Source organism: Gouania willdenowi, chromosome 12 (assembly GCF_900634775.1).
Source record: "Gouania willdenowi chromosome 12, fGouWil2.1, whole genome shotgun sequence".
NCBI lineage: Eukaryota > Metazoa > Chordata > Actinopteri > Blenniiformes > Gobiesocidae > Gouania > Gouania willdenowi.
The window spans coordinates 16,020,532-16,042,090 of record NC_041055.1 but is presented as its reverse complement, the minus strand read 5'-3'; the positions used below and the strand labels follow the sequence as shown (position 1 = coordinate 16,042,090).

At 37.4% G+C, this 21,559-nt stretch overlaps 1 protein-coding gene across 2 annotated transcripts in view; it reads left to right on the top strand.

The window, feature by feature from the left end:
* The window catches only part of LOC114473697 (transmembrane protein 132C-like), a 237,304-nt gene that overhangs the window by 212,308 nt on the left and 3,437 nt on the right, over positions 1–21,559 (top strand). For both annotated transcript variants that reach the window (XM_028463464.1, XM_028463465.1), the window contains 2 exons: positions 8,634–8,943; positions 19,834–20,025. In XM_028463464.1, the coding sequence (XP_028319265.1) occupies positions 8,634–8,943; positions 19,834–20,025 (502 nt within the window). The remainder of the gene's footprint in view (positions 1–8,633; positions 8,944–19,833; positions 20,026–21,559) is intronic.

The following is a 21,559-nucleotide window of genomic DNA, read 5'->3' as shown; positions in this document are numbered from 1 at the left end:
GACTGAACTAGGAAACATGCTAAGGATATTTGATGAAGAGTTTACTCGGTTTGGGCAAACAATTTCTGTAGCAAAAACAAAGAAAATGTGTTTCAATGTTACACAAGAGGAAAAAATCTGAAATCCATTATTAAGATAAAAGGAGACACATGTTGAGAATGTGACCAGCTTCACATACCTTGGCTATGTAATATGAAATGTGAATGGTTGTTCTGCATTTTCTGTCCAGCGTATTGCTTCAGCTCATAAGAAGTGAAATGAGATAAAAACCATGCTCACGGATCGTTGGATAAAGCTGTCCACGGATAAAGTTTCTAACAGCGTACAGTATGTACAGTACTCAAGCCTGTCATCTTGAACGCCACAACTTTCTTAGAAAACTTACCTGAAATGGGTTCAAAAGTGTCAATGCACCAAAGATAAAACACCATCGTTAGAAGAAGACAACGTAGACTGGCGCTTTAAATATACCAATCTCGACATACTCCGCCTGACCCACTCTACACCGATCCATAACTTCTGTCTTGTCCAACAACTGAAGTACATTGCTCATATAACTAGACTTCCGAACTCAGCCCTGCAAAAACAAATTCTGTTCTGCTCTAATAATAAAATGTATACCCAAGACATATCGAAAAACTACAATAAACTTACGGGCCTTTCTGCTATTCAACGGGAAATGCAAGATAAGTCAAGGTTCCCATCTATGGTGGAGCGAATCCTTGACAACCAACCTGCTGAAGCAGAGGAAGGGGAAAATTGATGATGATGATGATGATGATGATGATGATGATGATATGTTGTTTATGAGAACAAATTGGAAACAAATACACTTTTTCTATTACTAAAGTTGAATAAGTATTGGTATTTTTCACCGATTATGTTTATGTGAGCTGAAAATAGGTTGCTGGGAAACACACTCGGCCTGAGCGTCAATGGCCATATTTTGGATAGGCCCACATTCAAGATTTTTGAAACCAAAAGTGACTTGTATCATAAAAACAACAATTTCATAAATAATACTAGTACTACTACTACTAATAATAATAATAATAATAATAATAATAATAATAATAATAATAATAATAATAATAATAATATAAAGTCTGGTTAGCTACACAAAAGACGCACAAAACAAATCATTTTAGTTCTTTACCTCATAATGTTCAAATGTTACTACAAATAAAATAATTTGTTTTGTTGACAATGTTTTAATGATGAACGCATTCATTAGATGTTGAGCCTTTTTAGCAGGTCTTTGCTAATTCTGTAAATATTGGTGATTTGATTGGTTTAATGTAGTTTTATTAAACGCATACTAAGAAAGCAACGCATTTAGAGCATTTTAATTAAAAAACAAGAAGCAACAGATGTAAGAAGGCAATCTTTGCTTTCCCCACCCACAAATACATGTCTGTTTAAATCAAAAGAAAAATGTTGTCATAAAAGCACACACAGCTTATTTACATGTAGGCTTTTACATTTCTGATTTTCTGTGACCATACAAACAGTAGCTCTGGTTCATAAAGGAGGTTTAATAAACAAAATTATTCAATTGCTCAATGTACAGAGAGCATTTATCTCATTTCAGAAGCCAGGAAATGACATTAGGAAAGAATGTACATGAAAGCAGTAATTATACGAGCAAGCAGACAAAACGTGTCATTTCTTTGTTGTTAGAAGTCTCTCAAATGAGTGAGGTTAAAGTCTTGAATGGCACCCTGCTGTGCTAAAAATAAAAGCACTGCTGGAGCTGCTTGTTGACACATCTTTGAAAATAGGTTAGGGTTTGTTCTAACGTTCTATGGATGAAATTATGTAATCCAAATTAAGTAAGCAAAACACATTTTGTTGGTTTTAGCTTAGTAAGTATGTTGGAATAAAACAAAAAAATAACAAAAAAGGACTATTAATTCACTTTTGTGATCAATTTTGGGACACAGCTGTATTCTGTTTGGTATATGTGTATGTTTATTTTCTTTTTTTCTTCTTTAGTTGTTTCATTTTCAAAGTTGAATCATAATCAGAAATTACATTATGATGAATTCATTTTGTAACGTAAGTGTAATTTTCTGTAACAGTTTTTTAAAAACACGAATATGATTGACTTCTGGACTTGTCTGAACTTTGACAGGAGATGTCTACCATATTTAGACATCAGGATCAAATACTAATTTACACACATTATAACATTTTATATAATGCATGTTTATTTATTATCACTGATGTTTAGTAGTCAAGTAAAAAATAGCTTGTAATAATATTGAAGTAGCTTCTTAAATCTTCCTATTTTACCTTTACTATATTTTCCAAGTCTATTTGTTACGTTTTGTTAACTTTCAGCAGCCCTTAATGTTGCAAGTTAAGTGATTGGTTAATAATAGGAGGTCTAAGTGCAGCCAAGGAGCCATAGTAATACCTTTGCCCTCGTGTGGGTCATTTTGGACACTCAGATGTTAAAAGGGTTCAATGTCTTTAAACCTGTGGAGGAAACTGATGACTCTGAGTCAAGTACCGTTAAACAGGGTTGCAGGAGCACTCCTGTGTTATTTCAGTGATTGGATTTTTTTTATCCTAGAGGGGAAAGTGCTTCTTCCACACATGGAAACATACAGAGATACTGATTTGTTTGAATTTAAACCATTTTCTTTATGTATCAGTCACTTCACAAGGATTATATGACTCACATTCCCCTTGTATAGCAGAGGCAACATGAATTAAAATGAAATATATCATATAGCAGTGTTTCTCAAACTATAGAAATAAATCTAGTTAGGATCCATTAAATCAGTGTTTTTCCACCTTGGGGTCGGGACCCCATGTGCGGTTGCCTAGAGTTTAAATGAGGCCGACTGGAGTTTAAATGGGGTCGCCTGAAATTTCTGAAAAATGAAAATAGATTTTTGAAATGTTGTTTAATTATTTTTCCCTTTTTAAAATTAAAACAACACACAACCTTAAACAACTGTATTTCTATACTTTCACCTTGTGAATATAGTTCAACTAAAATGCAGTAAAAAAACAAAACAAAAAAAACACACTATATATATATATTGAAAAATTGTCTTTGGGGTCGGCAGAAATTCTTGATATAAAAATTGGGTCACGATCTAAAAAAAGTTTGGGAACCACTGCACTAAATACTGTTTCTTTCCACTTATTTACAAAATCAGATTATTTAAAATGTGTGATATCACTGATTCATTCCATCATTATGCTCTATAGTTGTTTTTAAATAGTTTTCTAAGAAAAATGTTGGACAAAATGGGCACTTGGATTCAGAAATAAGAAAAAGGAGGTACTTGAGCCAAAAAAGTTTGAGAACCACTGTCATATAAGTATTGATATTATTAAATATAAATTTCACTAAAATCTAGTACTATTGATATTTACATGCACAAAAAAAATCTACTCAAATATTTTTACTGAGGTCTATATATTTCCAGTATTGCACTTTAGTTTTTGAAACATCACAGTTTATGACAGAATTAATATTATAAAAATATTAATATTAATTTCAATTAGGCTACCGCCCACAGGGTGGCACTCTAACACAAATACCCCCTGTTGGCCATAGCAAATCACATCAGTTCTGCCTTTTACGTGCACTATTGCAGGATAAGTCATTCTCAATGTAAATAGAAACTGTGTGGGGAACTAAATAGATTTTCTATATAATAAACTACCAGTATACTGTAAGTGTGTGCAACAGGTTTGAATGCACTCCTTCACACTGGCACTGAAGTCGCCTCATTATGGTCCACACTGGTGCTGACCCCTCAGTAGCACTACGGACATGCCCTGACCTCGTGTTTCTGTCGCCAACCACAAATGTCACCTTGGTTTAGTCTGCAGCGGTTTCACTGATGTGGAATAATAGAAAGGGAGGGGCATGCTGAAGCCAGGTTAGGAACTGAGCCAAGCCACTGGGCCAGATCATGTTAACCTGTCAGCCTGTTTTTCTGCCTGACCAGCCATGCCTCATTAAACCTAATAGAAGCTGTCACTGTCACTCCCCTCAGCCACCTGCAGATAGCCAGACTGAGACTGAGAGCGAGGGGGGAAGAAAACAAGAGAATAGATTGGACTACACTCAGGGTGAGCCCTAAAGAGTGAAAGGTGGACATGCAGGGTGGGAGAGGATCGACAACGGGAAAGCACAAAGCATCAGAGCAAAGCTGTGTTCAATGGAACAGCAGTGAGAGAGTCGTCCTATTGGCAGTGGCATAGAAACCACTGTGTGATGTTTTAATGTCCTTAACAGAAGACCTACTGACCAGTGTTATCATTATTGTAAAAAAATAAAGAAAAGAAAATATTACACTTTCGGTTACATTTATTACCTCTGCGTTTGTCTATTGTTTTTTTTTTTTTTTTTTGTCTGTTAGCACAGTTACTTCAAAAGTACTAAAAAAGACTTTGACAAAGTTTTAACCGATGATACATCTTAGGCTATAGAAAATCACATTGCGTGTTGGAGGGGATCCAGATCAATATACTGATTATGGATCAGTTTGAATTCATCATTGGCAAAATGTATTTTAAAAAAAGTCACACCTTGGTTAGCATTTGATCAACCTCTGTCGAAGGTCAACACTACAATCTTTTTGAGGCAGCAATGCATATTTTATCATTGCAATTAAATTTTTTTTTTTTTTATTGCATAATTGTGTCCATCACCAGCCCTCCCGAAGAAAGGGTAATAAAAAGTTTATTAAAGGGAGAATATAAAAAGAGAGGGTAATGTTACACCTTCGTGATGGGAAAAGGAACAGGGAAGAGGAAGTCAGGGTGGGGAAAGAGTCAACTCTTTTAAGTTGAGAGTGCAATGTGATGTTACAGTTGTGCAATGACCAATCTTTATGAAATATCACTCAGTTATGTGAGGCTGGTTCAACAATTCTCCCACTGCGTTTCATCCAGGTTGGATCCGAAATGCGCATTTCATTGCGATTTTTCAGAAAAATTGGGTGCCGATGTATTTGAACATACTGTATCATTTTAAATTTGGAAAAACATTTATTTCAAACTTTTAAAGTGTCAATGATCATTGTCATATGATCAGGACCACTGATCCAGATAACTGCAAATAAATATATTTGGCACTTGGTGGAGGTTTGCACTCTCTGAGTGCTCCTTTTAGTTTTGTCTTGATGTATTATCAACCTTAGAAGTACAAGATCTCATGTAAGCATGTACATATTAATATGTCTTATAGTAAGAGGTTATTACATAAATGATAATATAATAAACAGAAGACCCAAAGAAGGGAGATCTGTAACTTTTAGCCAAAACACACTATCAATAGTATTATTATATGTTTTGGGTGTCACATATGTAGAAACATTTAATTTATGGTGAAGTGATACCCAGTATGTACACCTAAATCTGTGTTGATTTGAATGAGGAATTACCTAGCATACATTCAGTATGCATACAGTTACATTTGTAATAGACTTTTAACATAGATCAACATTTATTTCCCTTTTCCTTGCAATAGGGAGTTTGAGCAAAGGTGGATGTAGCATGATCTGCAACATGGAACCAACCATTTCCTCGTTGTCGCCACAGCACACAGTTCAGGGAAGTAAATTGTCATGGCTTTTATGAAATCAATGAACGGTGACACATCATACATTAGGGTAGAGTGAAGGAAATATATGAAATAAGTGGTAATAACTTGAAAGGTAAATCCAAACTTTTACCTTTTTCACTCCCTAGAGATGTACAAACTCCTCTTCTGAAACCATCTAAGGTATATAGCAATTTCTTTTTGCCCCTTTGAAATTACATTTTGACAGGATTGAGACAGCTCACGTTGCTGTGTTTATACACCCTCCTGCTGTCACGTAGTGAGCGCTCAGCTTCAGCAACTTGCTTAAAGATAACTGTGGATTTGATGGCTATGGCTCCGGCTTCAGGGGAGATTCATTTCTGTTGCAGTCGCAAAATCCACCCTTGCTTAAACTGCTTAAAGGTGCAGTCTGCAACTCTTATAAAAGTGACTTTTTGTCATATTTACCAAAGCTGTCACTATGTAAGGACAGTTTTACATCAAACTAGTAGTTTGTGTGAAGAAAACAAGCTCATTGAGCCCTCCCGGCTGCTCCTGTAGCCTTTGGCAAATTGCCAGAATGCACTGAGCAAAAAGATCCAATCAGAGCCAGGATTGCGTTTGATGGGCTGTGTGACAGCTGTTGCTCACAGGCCCCGCCCCTTTTCCGGAGCTAGAGCGCCGTCTTTTTTACAGTGTATGGTCTGGAGGAGTAGAAGATGGAATTGGTGACTTTTCAGCTTGAAAGGTAATTACTGCTGCTTGATTTACATTATGTTTGGTTTGTAATTGTTACACTAGAACTCTGTGGTACATGAGTTCATGTGCGTGCAGCAGCCTCCGTGTGAGCTGCTGTAAGTGACACTGAGTTGTTGCTGCTGCTGCTGCTGAGGTTTGTGCACATAGAGAGAGAGAAGCGCTGCAGTAATAAGCTTTTAACAAAGCATGTTATATTACTGTGATGTTGCTGTTGGGCTAACATTAGCTTGTTAGGGAGGGAGGGACTTTGGAAAGTTTGAAGGCAGGGCAAGAGAACAGCGGGGAGGGAGGCGGAGAGAGGGATCTGAGAGTTGCGGACTGCATCTTTAATGTGATGCCAACTAGTTACGTTTAATACAAAACTAATCACTATATTATAATAGTGATAAGTGATACACTTTGGTATTACAACAGTATTTGGACATTAGATAATCCCAAACATATTATTGATATTTTGTTTATTTTTAATGCATCAGCATTTTAAGAGAACTTGGGCCATAACTGTTTTCTTTTAAAATTCTTTTAAAAGATGCTGCTAAAGGACACATTGTGCATTGCATAGCAGCTTAATGAACAATCTGAGGCACTTGAGACATATCAGGTGTTGATAAAGTACAATATAAGTGAAGTCCTTTTACCATTTAGTTTTTGTTTAGCATTTATCCACATTATACACCAAGTGTAATGAGCGGTGGATAAAATCCCACATATTAAATGCCTACAAATCCCAAACACAATTTATCATATTAAAAAGTTTCCCCTTCTTGTCATCACTTGGTTTAACATCCGTTAAGAAATGAGAACAAATCCCACTGCTGGGCTTGCAAACCTTCATTTGTTATGAAGCATATCCTCTGCAAAGTGTTTGCTGATGGCCACAGAAATGGCACACGAACAGCAAATTTCAGTTGCCCTTTTACAGGAAATGAGAACGTAAGCCAGGCTGCAGTTTGTCTCCACAAGCTGTTTTTAATGGGCTTTTTTTGGGGGGGAGGAATTGAGAAAGCTTCAACTTTTGGAAAGTCAAGCAATAAACCACAAAAAAAGAAAAAAAAATAGACATCATGAAAGATTGGACTGCAATAAACACTTCAAAGAGGTTAATGGTCATGGACAATAGTGACACACTGCACAACTGCGGTTCAACTAGGCTGGAACACTTGGATGGACTTATCAATGGTTCACGGCTCAACTTGTCTGGAACACTCGGATGGACTATTCTTCTATCCTATTCTGTTTGCCCTTCTGTTCACTAACCCAACCAGTCAAAGCGAATGGCTGCCACCTCTGAACCTGGTTCCTCTGGAGTTTTCTTCCTATAAAAAAGAGGGAGTTTTTTCTTCCCACTGTCGCTAAATGTTTGTTCATGTGGATCTTGTTGGGTTCTTTCTTTCTTACTATGAACTCTCTATTTTGTTAAGCGCTTTGAGATGACTTTGTTGTAATTTGCACCATAAATAAAGTTGAATTGAATTGAATTGAATTTTGCACTTTTTAGGCCGGGCTACCGAAATACCACTCACTTTGTGATTATTCTTGTTGTTGTTGTGTACATTAGTTAAAATTGCTACTTCTCTGTTATTCGTGAACGGATCGGGCTGAAATTTGGCAGGTATATTTTAAGGATGTGTATGCATCGATGCTCTGAGTCTGATTTTTGATTTGGGGCCCACAGGGGCCCCTAAGAAAAAAAAACAAAAGTCGATATCTCATTTATTTGCGAGTCAAATATTACGATGGTTGGTGGTACCAAATCATTGGCACATACCAATATATGGATGGGGCCCATTACCCCTTACGTGCCACAGAGGCACCAGGGGGAGTCAGAGGGCGCCATTTTTCAAATGACTAATCCTCCGTAATCCTATTACTTGTTAGATCGAAAAGCATTTTGGTAAAAATACTCTATGAATGAATATGATATGGACCCATCCCCCATTTCGGGTAATTTCCAAATTTATGGGAACATAGTTGTGTGATATATCATTTCAAAAGTAGTTCAACGTAGATTACGATTATGCCTCACATAATTTGATTTTCCGATTATTTCTAAATTTATCTGAACATGGTCGAGTGATATATTGTTTCAAAGGCCAGAGATTAACATTTTACGTTGCACAATTTGATTTGTTTTACTCGGTAGAACCGAGTCATTTAACTGAATTCTTGGTAACGCGCGAAAAAGTTCCGCGTGCCGGTCGTAGTTTATCTGAACTTGTTATACAAAAAAAAAAAAATTGCTTTTTTGGTTTTTCTTCACCGATTTCAGTAATCGATTTGAGCTTTGTTGTAATTATTCAACCTGTTCTTCTTCTCCCAGGTACGAGAGAGTCACTGATGACAAAGGTGATGTAAACGAAGCAGAGGAGAGGGCCGGGAATGTTTGTGTGGCCCAGTATCAGAGCACCACACTGCGCGTCTTCACTCACTTTGTATCAGACACTGGAGAAATCAGAGGAGCCTTGGATGATGACAGCTTGGGCCAGCAGAACTTCCTCCTGGGAACTGACTGGCAGGTGGATGTGACACAGCTGGTGAAGGAATCACTGAGAGTAGAAGACACCAAGGTCGCTCGGTTGGTGGAGGGTCAAGTTGTGATGGGCTTAAGCACCGGAGCTACCAAACTGCAGGTTGTATAATGTGTATACCTAACTTGATATTGTATTAAAGTAACATACGTGAATGTGCATCAGTGAAAGCTTGTGCTGAAATGTGGGAGCACATATTTATAAGAAGACATAAGTAAAATTATAAAACGGTGATGATTTCTATACATCAGTACATTCACCTATAACAAGTTTAGAAATATAGAGGAATCATTCTTGGAGGTAATGAAAAAAGGGGGACATGGTTTTCTTAAATGATGGTATGTTCTTCATGGAGGCTGTTAGTTTTTAAAGATTTAAGTGGTCTGTGAGTAAGCCTAACCAGTGGTTTTTAGATATTTTTGTTCAATCTTTCCAGTTTAAAAGTACAACATTTTTTGTAGTGGTTAATGATTTTAGCATGAATGGTATGTAGGGATTGAAAATGGTTAACAATGAAAACATCTCCAAGTATTGCAATAATGGGGCATAGAGGGATGCTGAGGCTGAGGATTTCAGACATCCTGCCCAGTTGGTCCGTGTTTTATTGTGCAATGGCGACAGCGTGGTTTTTCCATTCAGATTTGACATGCTGACTCTCTCTACTAGCGTATAGTGTTCCTTTCATTCGGGAATCAAGGTCCAAGGGTTTGGAGGAAGACGGGTGTGGAACAGAACAAAACATTGCACCCCAAATCATGACTGACTGTGGATATTTCAGCAGCTTGGGTTCTGTTCCTCACCCGTCTTCCTCAAACCCTTGGACCTTGATTCCCGAATGAAAGGAACACTTTACTTTCATTGGAAAAGAGGACCATGGACCACTGGCCAACAGTCCAGTCCTTCTTCTCCTCTTTTTTTCTGCAAAAACTGAGAAGTAAATGGTGAATTCTTCACAGTATTGACATTTTTTGAATTCTGTTTTCGTGGGTTTTATGAGCTGGAAGCCCAAATTATGTAAAAATAAACAAATAAATACTTGAATTTGTTTCAATTGTGAGCCCTGAATCTATAATCTATGAAAGTTTAACTTTTTGAATGGAATTATGGAAATCAAACAACCTTTCCATGATAGTCCAATTTTTTGGAAAACAGTCTGTATTAGCTGTGGGGTTCCAGTTTCATACAGGCATGAATTGTCAGTCTAGCAGTGGCACTTTTAAGTTTTTGGATAATAATTTAATATTCATAAATATAATAATAAATATTTACAAAGAATCAAATGTAATCTTTCTTTTACCTTTTCTTTTTAAACAATTGTATCAAATCGACTTTGCAAAACCAATATTGTGTATCATATTGTCATCTCAATGTATCGCAGCACCTCTGATATTTAGTTAGCTACAATGCAGTTCGAAAGGTAATAAAAGGATACTACCATGATATCGAAGTATGCTGCTATAGAGGAAAAAAAGAGGTTTCCCTATGTCATGGGTGTCAAACTCTGGCCCGCGGGCCAAATTTGGCCCGCAGTGTAATTATATTTGGCCCGTGAGGCAATCCCAAATGACTACTAGAGCTGGCCCGCCAGTATTATAGACAAATCGGACAAAACCAGGAAGTGTACAGCGCATTCACCGCTAATACTACAAATCCCATAATGCTCTGCTGTTGTTTTGGTGCGTCAATCAGGACAGGACCCAAACGCTCAACTATAAACGGACAGTAGTCATAGCGACTTCACGCTACAACTTTCACCATGAAATAAAGCTGCTGTGGGATAAACTTGTGGGAATAACGATAGATGGTGCGCCAGCGATGTGCGGTAAAAATAGTGGACTGGTGGGCAGGGTTCGGGAGAAGATGCGGAAAGAAAACTGTGCAGGTGAGCTAACTGTTTATCACTGCATCATACATCAGGAATCACTGCGCAGCAAAGCCCTAAAGATGGAACATGTTATGACCACAGTAACACAAGTAGTTCACTTTATAAGAGCCAAAGGTCTGAATCACCACCAGTTTAAGTCTTTTCTGGAGGAATGTGGTTCAGAATACGCAGACGTGCCGTATCACACAGAGGTGAGATGGTTAAGCCGAGGAAAAGTACTGAACAGATGTTTCGAGCTGTGTGAGGAAATATGTCAGTTTCTGGATAGCAAAGGGAAGGACACAGCAGAGCTCCGGCGGCAAAACTTTCTGTGTGAGCTGGCCTTTCTGTTTGAACCTGCAGCTTCAGGGGCGGGGGCGCATCATTACAGACATGTACGCTGCAGTGAGGGCTTTTAAACCTAAACTGCGCCTGTGAAGGAATCAGATGCTTCAAGGAAACCTTGGCTATTTTCACTGCTGCCAAACCATAAAAACGCAGATCTCTACCGCCGTGTTCCCATGCGCACAGTTTGCTGAAAAACTCAGTGTACTTGGCGCTGAGTTTAGCTGGCGATTTGCCGACTGTGATGTCCAGAAATGTAGGTTTGAACTGCTCAGTAATCCATTTGCAGTTGATGTGGAAAACGCACCAACCAACCTCCAAATGGAGCTGATTGACTTCCAGTGTAATGACACGCTGAAGTCAAAGTATGATGCTGTGGGAGTCGCACAGTTTCCACAGTTCATCCCTGACACAATGCCTCAGTTCCGCACCCAAGCTGCTCAAATGCTCTCCATGTTCGGCAGCACTTACTGTATCTATGTGAGATACTTTTCTCCTCTATGAAAATGACCAAAACATCTCACATGAGACGTCTGACTGCTGAACACCTTTGCGTGATACTGAGGATTCCCTCAGCTCAGAACCTGAGCCCAGACATTGATGAACTAGCATCCTAGAAGAGATGGCAGGTATCTGGTTTGGACACATCAGATTAGATCAGTGTGTAGCAAACTGAGCAATAATTACCCTTTTCTTTATGCACTTTTTCTTGCTACTCCAAGGCATGGGCTTGAATGGTTGATTGATTTATTATTGTTGTTTTATTTTTGAAATTATTAGCCTGCGGAAAAAGTTTATTTTGATATTTAAATCAGAAGGCTGCAAATAGAAAAGAGGCATACAATTTTTATTTAAAATTCATTTAATAAATCAATGCCATTGATGTGTTTTTTTAAATTTGAAATTCGATTTTGCATGGCTGCACTATTGTATTGATTATATTGTATAGTAATAAGCGTTGCTCGTTCCATATTCAATGTTAAAGCAAAACATGTTTGGGTCTATATTAAAATGTTCATTTGTTCAATGTTGGCCCGTGACTTTGTTCAAGTTTTAAATTTTGGCCCACTGTATATTTGAGTTTGACACCCCTGCCCTATGTCTAGAGAATATGTTCATATTAACTACAGATACTTTACAAGAATACCAACAATAGTTCATTCACATTTTCTTTTACAACCCTAACCCAGTCAACCTTACGGTACCAATACTGAGATTTGAATCAATGTCTATAAGTTAATTCTAATCCTCTGACATGTGTGCTAAACTGCATCAGCTCCATCCCAATGGGTTATACTGTGTTCATCTATGTAAGCTGTAATATACCTAAATTATTTTAGTCTTCCCCTTGTTGATGGACAAATGTACTATTACATAGGGAACCAGTCAGAGAGCTAAGCTGAATAAAGTAAACACTGACACAAGCCTCAGGTTTGTAAAATATTGGAGCTTTCCAAAGACGTTTCATTGATTCCAAAAACCCCAATTCCCCATCCAGAAGTAAAAATGTAAGTGAAATCCAACAGACACAGGTAAAAAGTTGTATTTACTTCCATTAGTGAAAAAAACTTTTGATTTGTATCACTTTGTATTTTAAAAACATTTGCTTTTTTAAAAACTTCTCCCCATGGCTGTGCCACAGCGCTTTCTACTGTGTTGCCAACATTACACAGGTAGCCTTTGCAACAACATTGACTGACATAATCTCAAATGACAATCTCTCTCACAGCTGCTATTACTGGGACGCCCCAAAATCACTCAACATGCCAATTAACACATTGTTTTATATGTGCTAATTGTAAGTCAACCCCCCAATCCATTATGACGCTATTTTTGAATCTATTGTTTTTGAAGTAATTGAGAATATGCAGAATAATGAGACCCAGTAATTAGCTATAAACATTTATTCTTTATTATGTGTGAAAGTAACCATGAGATCAAAGTACTTCAATAAATGTTACTGTTCACTTTACTCACTTTACCTTTCTCTTTGCAATATTCTGCTGCTAAATCTTTGCATCTGACTATATTTCTTATAAAGTATTCATAACAAGAATATGCACATGTTGGTGTTTTTTTAAAAAAAAAATGCTTAATGATGTGATGATCAGAAAATAGAGTTCCTCAATGTTTGAAGCAGTTTGTTGTCAGTTGAAAATAACAGGCGTGAATGTTGTTGACGGTGACAGATTTTGCTTGTGAAAATAGAAGTAGTCAAAAAAAAAAACAAATTAAAAAAAATGTTCACAGCAAGAACACTTAAGCCTGTTTTGAGCTGACAGAGAAGCGTGCAGGCGCGGTATGTCCAACAATAGCCTGCACCTGTGCATTCTCTCATGTTCCCAGTTTTAATACGGACTCAGTGTCCCTAGTGTAAGACACACACACACACACACAGGTTGAGTTTCTTACACCAATTTTGAAAAATGTCTCCGCTTTAAATTGGAAAAATATCAAAAGTATTGAGAGTGAACGCACATGCACGAAAAAACACTCAAAAGTTATTCATCAAACAGTGCAATCAGTCTTGCTCAGGTAAGCATGCATGACATCTTCTTGCTCTATCAGTCAACGTGCACCTGGCATTTACAAGATGTAGCCAAGAAATATCACGCTGACCAACTGAATGCTGGGTCATCATCTCTATGAATTCTAGACATGTGTGGCCTGTCAGAGTGATCATGCCTAAGGGACATATTTGTCAGCAAAAACCGGAGTGCAGGTATGAACGGGTGAAAGGTGAAACAAATGGAAACTTTCAGACGAAACATTAACCGATTGCTAACAAAAGGGAACTTGAGAGCCAGTGTTGGGAACGATACTTTAAAAAAGTAATTAGTTATAGTTACTCACTACTTGTTCCAAATAGTAACTGAATTACTCTACAATAAAATTAACTCATTACCAAGAAAAGTAACTATTTGCTTTACTGTTCAAAAAAAAAAAGTTGCTATATGTCAAAGAATTCAGATTTTTTTTTAGATGCGTGTCATTGTGAGGTGCTTTATTAAATTCGAGTTGCTTACAACGGATGTGGACAAATTCTTCACTCCTGGATATAATGTACACTTCACATGCACGTTCTTACCTCTGACCACAATTAATTTAAAGTAGTGTTTGTATCGCCACCGTAAAAATGACAACTTTTCATCAGACTACTCCACGTTCACCATCTCTGCTGCTTCATCAAATCTGTAGTGGTTGTGTGTGCTGGCACGTGTGTAAAAACACTGGCTCTGATTGGCTAGCATGAAACACAATGCCGCCTTAGCCAATCATAATCGCTTACCTTGTTTTTAACCCACCTCCTCACTACAGCTGCGTATGAAGCCAGCGATGCTTTCACATAACCCCGTTACTGAAAAACAAATGTTATTTTAAACGCCAATATTCCAAACACTGTTGAGAGTAAACACGACTAAAGGCCCTAAGTTGACAGCTATGTGAGAAAGGTAGGAAAACATGACTTTAGTTGCTGGTTTGTGGCCAGATTTTTGTCACAAACACTTTCAAACATGGAGTCTTGTCTTGTGTGCTGTGTGGGTGGTAACAGAGAAACCATGTTAAAGGCCCAAATATACTTAGGCGGAACAGAGTCCGCGCAGAATGTCCGCAATCATCTCATCACAAGTTTCATAAAATCCTAGATTTCCCACAATCGTTGCACGTTGTTTAGAGTTTCTGTCATGGCATCCAGGTCCCCGTTACATTTAATTTGGGTTAATATGAAAAAGGCTGCGGTAACAAGACCAACACAATCCATCCATCACATTTGTTTCCATGTAATGAAGTAGAGTCATGGTCGGTGCATCCCAGACGGCCGAATCTGGTCCGGGGGCCGGTAGGTTGACTGGTGTAGGACCTCGCTGAAGGCCCAGGTGTGAAATGCACAGCCCACCACTGCTATTGACATATTTGAGAAATGTACAGTGACAATCATAATAGAAATTAAACGTTTAAGATAGTTTGTGTAGCCGAGTGTGGTTTAATACCTCTTAGCTCCTGATGGACAGGCTGCTTATATAAGAAACTGGTTTTCCCATTAACCTTTACATAATTTTAATCTATGAATCAAACATACATGACTTTGGCTATATGTAACATTGTTGATGCTAATTGGATTTTGTAGGATTGCCTGTAGTGAGAGTCTCGTGCAGGAATCACAGAAGACAAGATGCTGACAGCTTTGAATGGAAAGCAGAGGGGGCTGGAGGGGGCTATCACCGGCTCTTTAAGAATGGAATACACAAGTCTGTAAACTTTGTAGTAGGGAGGGGGATGATTATAACATATTTGGAAGTGTGGTGGAAAAAGCACACAACTATGAATGAAGGCACACTCTAATGGGATAAAGACTGTTCTGCCCTCGGAGCTTCCCCGTGCGTTCCTAGGCAGGCAGTTAACCAGTGCAATGACCATGCTGGCTGTTTCTTTGATGCATTTTATTCTTCAGAAGAGCAGCATGACTCGTGTGTGTGAGTGGTAAAACTGCAACACAACTACATAACAATTATTTTAAAATGATATAAAACAATATATAATGAAAATTAGGCACCTCATATTACAGGTCTCAGTTGTACAAGCTAACATGCTGATGCTAACACGATAGAACACCAAAACTTGCTTCATCTGCTTCAAAACATGAAATACAACAACATGCAAGGACACAGACAAGTGAGACATGTTAACTAAATTATTCTAATCAACTTACAGGCTGTGATGACTTAGGACAGTGCAGCAGTCTGAAATACAATCAATAAGGTCAAACATCAGAACAAACCAGCAAAATCACAAAAAGCTTGAACAGCTTCAACCACTGAGGGATGAGTCAACTACAATGTTAGAGTTTATTACAGTGAACCCAAAAACAATAGAGGAAACTGTTCAGCAGCTGAATCCATCAACGTGTTGCCTTGACACAATACCCTCAAACTTCTTTAAAACTGTTGTAAAGTCAATTGTCACTGATCTGTGTCAGATAATTAATTGCTCATTCCAATCAGGCACCGTACCAAAATCCCTGAAAGTAGCTGCTGTGAAACCGCTGTTAAAAAAGAGAACACTGGATGCCTCTATACTGGCTAACTATAGACCAATCAGCAACCTTCCATTCATGGCCAAGATCATTGAGAAGGTGGTCTTCAACCAACTGAGTCAATTCTTAACATTCAACAAAATATTTGATAAATTTCAGTCAGGTTTTCGTTCTCATCACAGCACTGAAACTGCTCTTATCAAAGTGATCAATGACATAAGGTTGAACACTGATTCAGGAAAAGTATCTGTTCTCATTCTGTTGGATCTAAGTGCTGCATTTGACACTGTAGATCATACAATTTTGTTGCACAGATTGCAAACATGGGTCGGACTAAATGGAAAAGTAATGCAATGGTTTAAGTCATACTTGGAGGAGCGAAGCTATTTTGTAAGCATTGGAAACTTTGAATCTGACAGATTACCAATGTCCTGTGGGGTTCCTCAGGGATCTGTTCTTGGACCCCTTCTGTTTAACCTTTACATGCTTCCTTTAGGACAAATTTCACAGAACTGTAAGGTTGATTATCAGAGCTATGCAGATGACACACAACTATATCTATCACTGAACCCAGATGACCATGGTCCCATTGAGGTGTTGTGTGACTGTTTAGAAAAAGTAAACTGCTGGATGAGGGAAAACTTCCTTCAACTAAACCATGACAAGACGGAGGTGATTGTCTTTGGTAACAAGGAAAAGAGGACTGCTGTCAGCAAGTATCTTGAGTCTCGATCTTTAAAAGCTAAAGACCAAGTCAAAAACCTTGGTGTTCTGATTGACTCAGATCTTACATTCAGCAGTCAGATCAAATCTATCACAAAAACAGCCTTCTACCACCTAAAGAACATCTCCAGAGTGAAAGGTTTAATGGCTCAGAAAGATCAGGAGAAACTGGTCCATGCTTTTATCTCCAGCAGACTGGACTATTGTAATGGTCTTCTGACAGGAATCCCCCAAAAGAGCATCAAACAGCTACAGCTGGTTCAGAACGCTGCAGCTCGGGTCTTAACCAGAACAAAGAGGTCAGAGCACATTAGTCCAGTTTTAAAGTCTTTACACTGGCTCCCAGTCAGCCTCAGAATAGACTTTAAAGTTCTGCTGCTGGTGTATAAATCTATGAATGGGTTTGGTCCAGAATACATCAGTGACATGTTAGTCAGGTATGAACCCAGCAGGTCTCTCAGATCTATGGACACAGATCAGATAGTGGAGCCCAGAGCTCACAGTAAACATGGTGATGCTGCTTTTAGTTGTTATGCTGCAAAGAAGTGGAACAAACTGCCAGCGGAGCTGAAGTCAGCATCCAACGTGAACACTTTTAAATCAAAGTTAAAGGCACTTTTTTTCTCTACTGCATATGATTGAGAGAGAGATTTTTTGTCATGTTGTTGATGTAATGATGATTTTACTGATGATTTTAATTGATTTTACTGATGATTTTAATTGTTCTTATTGATTTAAATGTTCTTATTGATTTTAAACAATTGAATGTTTTATCATGTAAAGCACTTTGAGTTGCCTTGAGTATGAAATGCGCTATATAAATAAATTTGCCTTGCCTTGCCTTGAACAATATTTCTCCGGACTTTTCGGCAAACCGGAAGTAGTATGGCCGCCACTTCCGGTTTTACCAAAATAAAACGTAAGTGTAAACAAACTCTTCAAAATAATGTAGGAAGCCATATAAATACATTCACAGCATAAAATAGACTCTGGATGGCTCATGAGGAGCCAGAACAAAGACAGTGTTTGTGAAAATTAAACGAAGGCTTTGAAACGGTGAAAGAAACATCCTCTGACTGCTTTGACTACTGCATTGGAATCTGGAAGAAAAGAGGCATGGACATTACAAGATGAGAGTCGTAAAAACCTTGGACATTTATTTGTGTGTATTCTGAAGGGTTATACCTTTGGAAGAGGCTTGAAAAGCTCCGGAAATATAGAGCAGTGATTCTCAACTGGTGGGTCGGGACACAAAAGTGGGTCACAGACCTGTACTGGGTGGGTCGTGGACAGCTTGTCACAAAATAAATAAATACTTAATGTCTCTCGTGTTGAACTTGTCTTTTATTTTGGAAGAAACTTTTCTATTGACAGGCATGCTGTGAAATACATGTTGCACATGAAAAAATATTCATGTTTTAAAAAAAGATCAGGGTTCCTACAGCTTTAATCAAATCAAATTCAAGACTTTTTAATGCCATTTGAATTTAAATTTCACAGTAAATACAATTGGGGGAAAAAGCGCCACATCGATTACATAGGGTTAGGGTCACTTTTTTCCAGTGTCTAGTGCAGACGTGCAACTGGCGGCCCCCCAAAGTAAACACACAAAAATACACAAAATGACAGTAAAATACACCCAAAAAAACAGACTAAAATAATCAAAATCACTCCAAACACACATGATGGCAACAAAAAATAGCCAGAAATCTATAAAACAACAAAAAATACAAAAAATAAAAACCATTAAGAAAAGCCATTATGAAAAATCTTATTTCAAACAACAACAAAAACCATGGTTACCATTTATTTTGAAGTTAGACTAATTACATAAATTCATACTTATGTGTTAATATTTAAGACTTTTGAAACATTGGTTTAAGACATTTTATTGACAATAAAGGCCTTCATTTTAGATTCATTAATTTAATGCCTTTTAAGACATTTTAAGGATCCGCGGGAACCCTGAAGATTATACGTGTGTGTTTTCAACAGCTATTTTTGACAAAATGTGGGTCCCAGGGTGAGATTAGTTGAGAACCCCTGATCTAGAGGGTAGTTCTGTAGTCTGAGGACATCAAAATGCTATAGCTCATTTATTTGAAAATAATTTCAATGATTTAACGTTTGCTAAAAGAGCAGCAATTTGTTTTTGTTGTAAAAATATCAATAAATAAATAAAATGACAAAAGAATACTGACTAATCATGCATCTAAAGGCGTAGGTATAAAATAAATATAAATTGATGTAGGAATGTTCAGTGCATCATGGCAATTTTCGAAGGCAAAACAAGAGAGGAAACAATTATTTTGCTTTCATTTTCAAAAAGATTCATTCAAGTAGCAAAGTATCCTCACATCTTAGAGAACAGAAGAGAAGCTGATATATTTGAGCTTCTTAATGAAAATAGTCTCTTAAAATGCACCTTTTAATATGGTCTAAAAGACGGGTGTTGTTTTCCCTCTCTAACAACTAACTCTACTTAACTTAACATTAAGATTTCACAAATTATTATTTAAATTCAGCTAAATCACAAAAAAATCTAATTAAAAAAAAAAACAATATTGCTGCTTTACTGTAATCTTCATTATATCAAGTTCTAGTTGCACCATTTATTGAGTTAATATATTTTCATAATTGCATCATGGCTTTTATTTGCAAATGAAAATTTAGTTCATACACCCAGAATACTCAATGCCTTTTTCATTAATAAAACAAAAACAAAATTCTTTACAAAGCTTTACAATCACTCAGGGATGTGTAAATTCCAGCTCGTAAAATCACTGGCGATGAGGATGTGACCAACGAGAGGGTCTTTACAGATTCTAGCGATTTACAAGAGATATATTAGATATAGCATTTTACTTCTGCTTCTGGATTGTATTTTCCTGGTAGTTGTTTATTTATTTATTTATTTTTTAATTGTACTAAAGGACTTTCCTTTTTTTCCTTCTTTCATTCAGACACACTAGTATCACTCATTACTTTTATTACATCACTTATTAGCTTTTATTATATATTTCAGGTGCTGTCACCGCTGACATCACTGGTCCTGGCAGAGAGGAGCATCAGGGTGTTGGATGATAAAGTGAGCGTGACAGAGTTGGGGGTGCAGTTGGTTTCGGGACTGTCGTTGTCATTGCAGCTCAGCCCAGGAAGCAACAGAGCCATTGTAGCAACTGCAACAACACAGGAAGTTATTGAATCACTCCAACAGGTATGTAAGCATGTCAAATAAACATGCATCATGTAACATTTTATGGTTTCTAATCTTTTATATTGTCTACAGCCACATTGGGATGCAATGAAATAGTGCATGGAGTGAAAAATGTACCTGATAGGCAAGTAGTAACACGTGAAAAAGATAGGATGTCATTAGCTGGGTTTCCATTACAGATTTTCACAAAGTGTAATTGCACTTTGAACATGTTTCCATTGAAGGTCGTTTTTTGGCCGGAGCCTCGTAAACTCCCATGAAATCTCATCCCGCGAGACTTCGCTGCAGGAATATGGACTCTCCAAACCCCCTAATAAAACTCTGTATTCCTTTATTGTTTCACGTCTAATGTGGCAGTAATCATTTTTAAGTATAATGCTAGGAAATGTCCCTTTCTCCTCTTCTGTCCACACGTACCGCGCCGTGTTTACCCGGACAGAAGTGGTCATGTGACCAGCTACCTCACATTTTGTGACGTGTATTTGGGGAGAAGTGTTTCCATAGAGCTTTTGCAACACGTTTCAATATCAAAACGTTTGAAATTCCTCCTCATAGAAGCATAAAAACATTTTTTTATCGAAATGTAGGTGTTTCCATTACCAGTTTTTATTGTGTTATTTAAATTTTGCGTATTTTCAAGGGTAATGGAAAAGCAGCTGACAGTTTCCAACACATTTTTTCAGATTCAAATTTCTAAGAAAAGGACTCACAGAGAACAGATGAATAACTGTTTTATTTGATCAATATTAGTGTCTTGTGTGATAGTCTGCATCACATTCAACTGACTTGGCTTTTTATAAAGACTTATCTTCTATACTGTGTGTAATATTGGCCAGCTAAAACAACAGTTCACAGCATAAGGACAAAGCTATATCATTCTTTACTTTAAGCTATTTCATTATTTAATAGATTACATAAACATACCAGATAAATGATCCTGTAATAGATGAGGTAGCGGAGTTAGGAGAACCTTGTCTGTGCTTAGTACATTTCACATTTCACTACCTGTCAAAAGAGCAAGGCTCAATCTAAAAATTGGATTTGCACCCTCTGATGAAACACTTGCTTCTTTCAGGGTATTTTTGGTCTTTCCCCTAAACTGTGAATCAAATTTGGCTTTCAATCTTATCAGTAATTACTGACTATGACTCTCCTTTAAAATATTTAACATAAATTACTTCTGATTAAGAGATGCTGTTGCTTTGATTTTTCTCTCTTCCCACTGAACAGCTCTGTTATATGTTAGTTGTACTTTTAAACGAGAAAGACTGCAGTCCCGTTCCCTTGAGTAAACATGCGTTCAGAAGAAACATCTCAAACTATTTCCTCCAAATGTTTCAGAAAACCTCCCTTTATGTGCCACTGTTTTATTTTCTTGTCTTGTTTTTATATTGGGCTGTTTTTTTTAATACACTTGTAGGACATTATGCAGATTACTGTTTGTTGCTGCTTATTTGTGACTACTACACTGGGTCACTCTTCTGCATTGTGTGTGTGTGTGTGTGTGTGTGTGTGTGTGTGTGTGTGTGTGTGT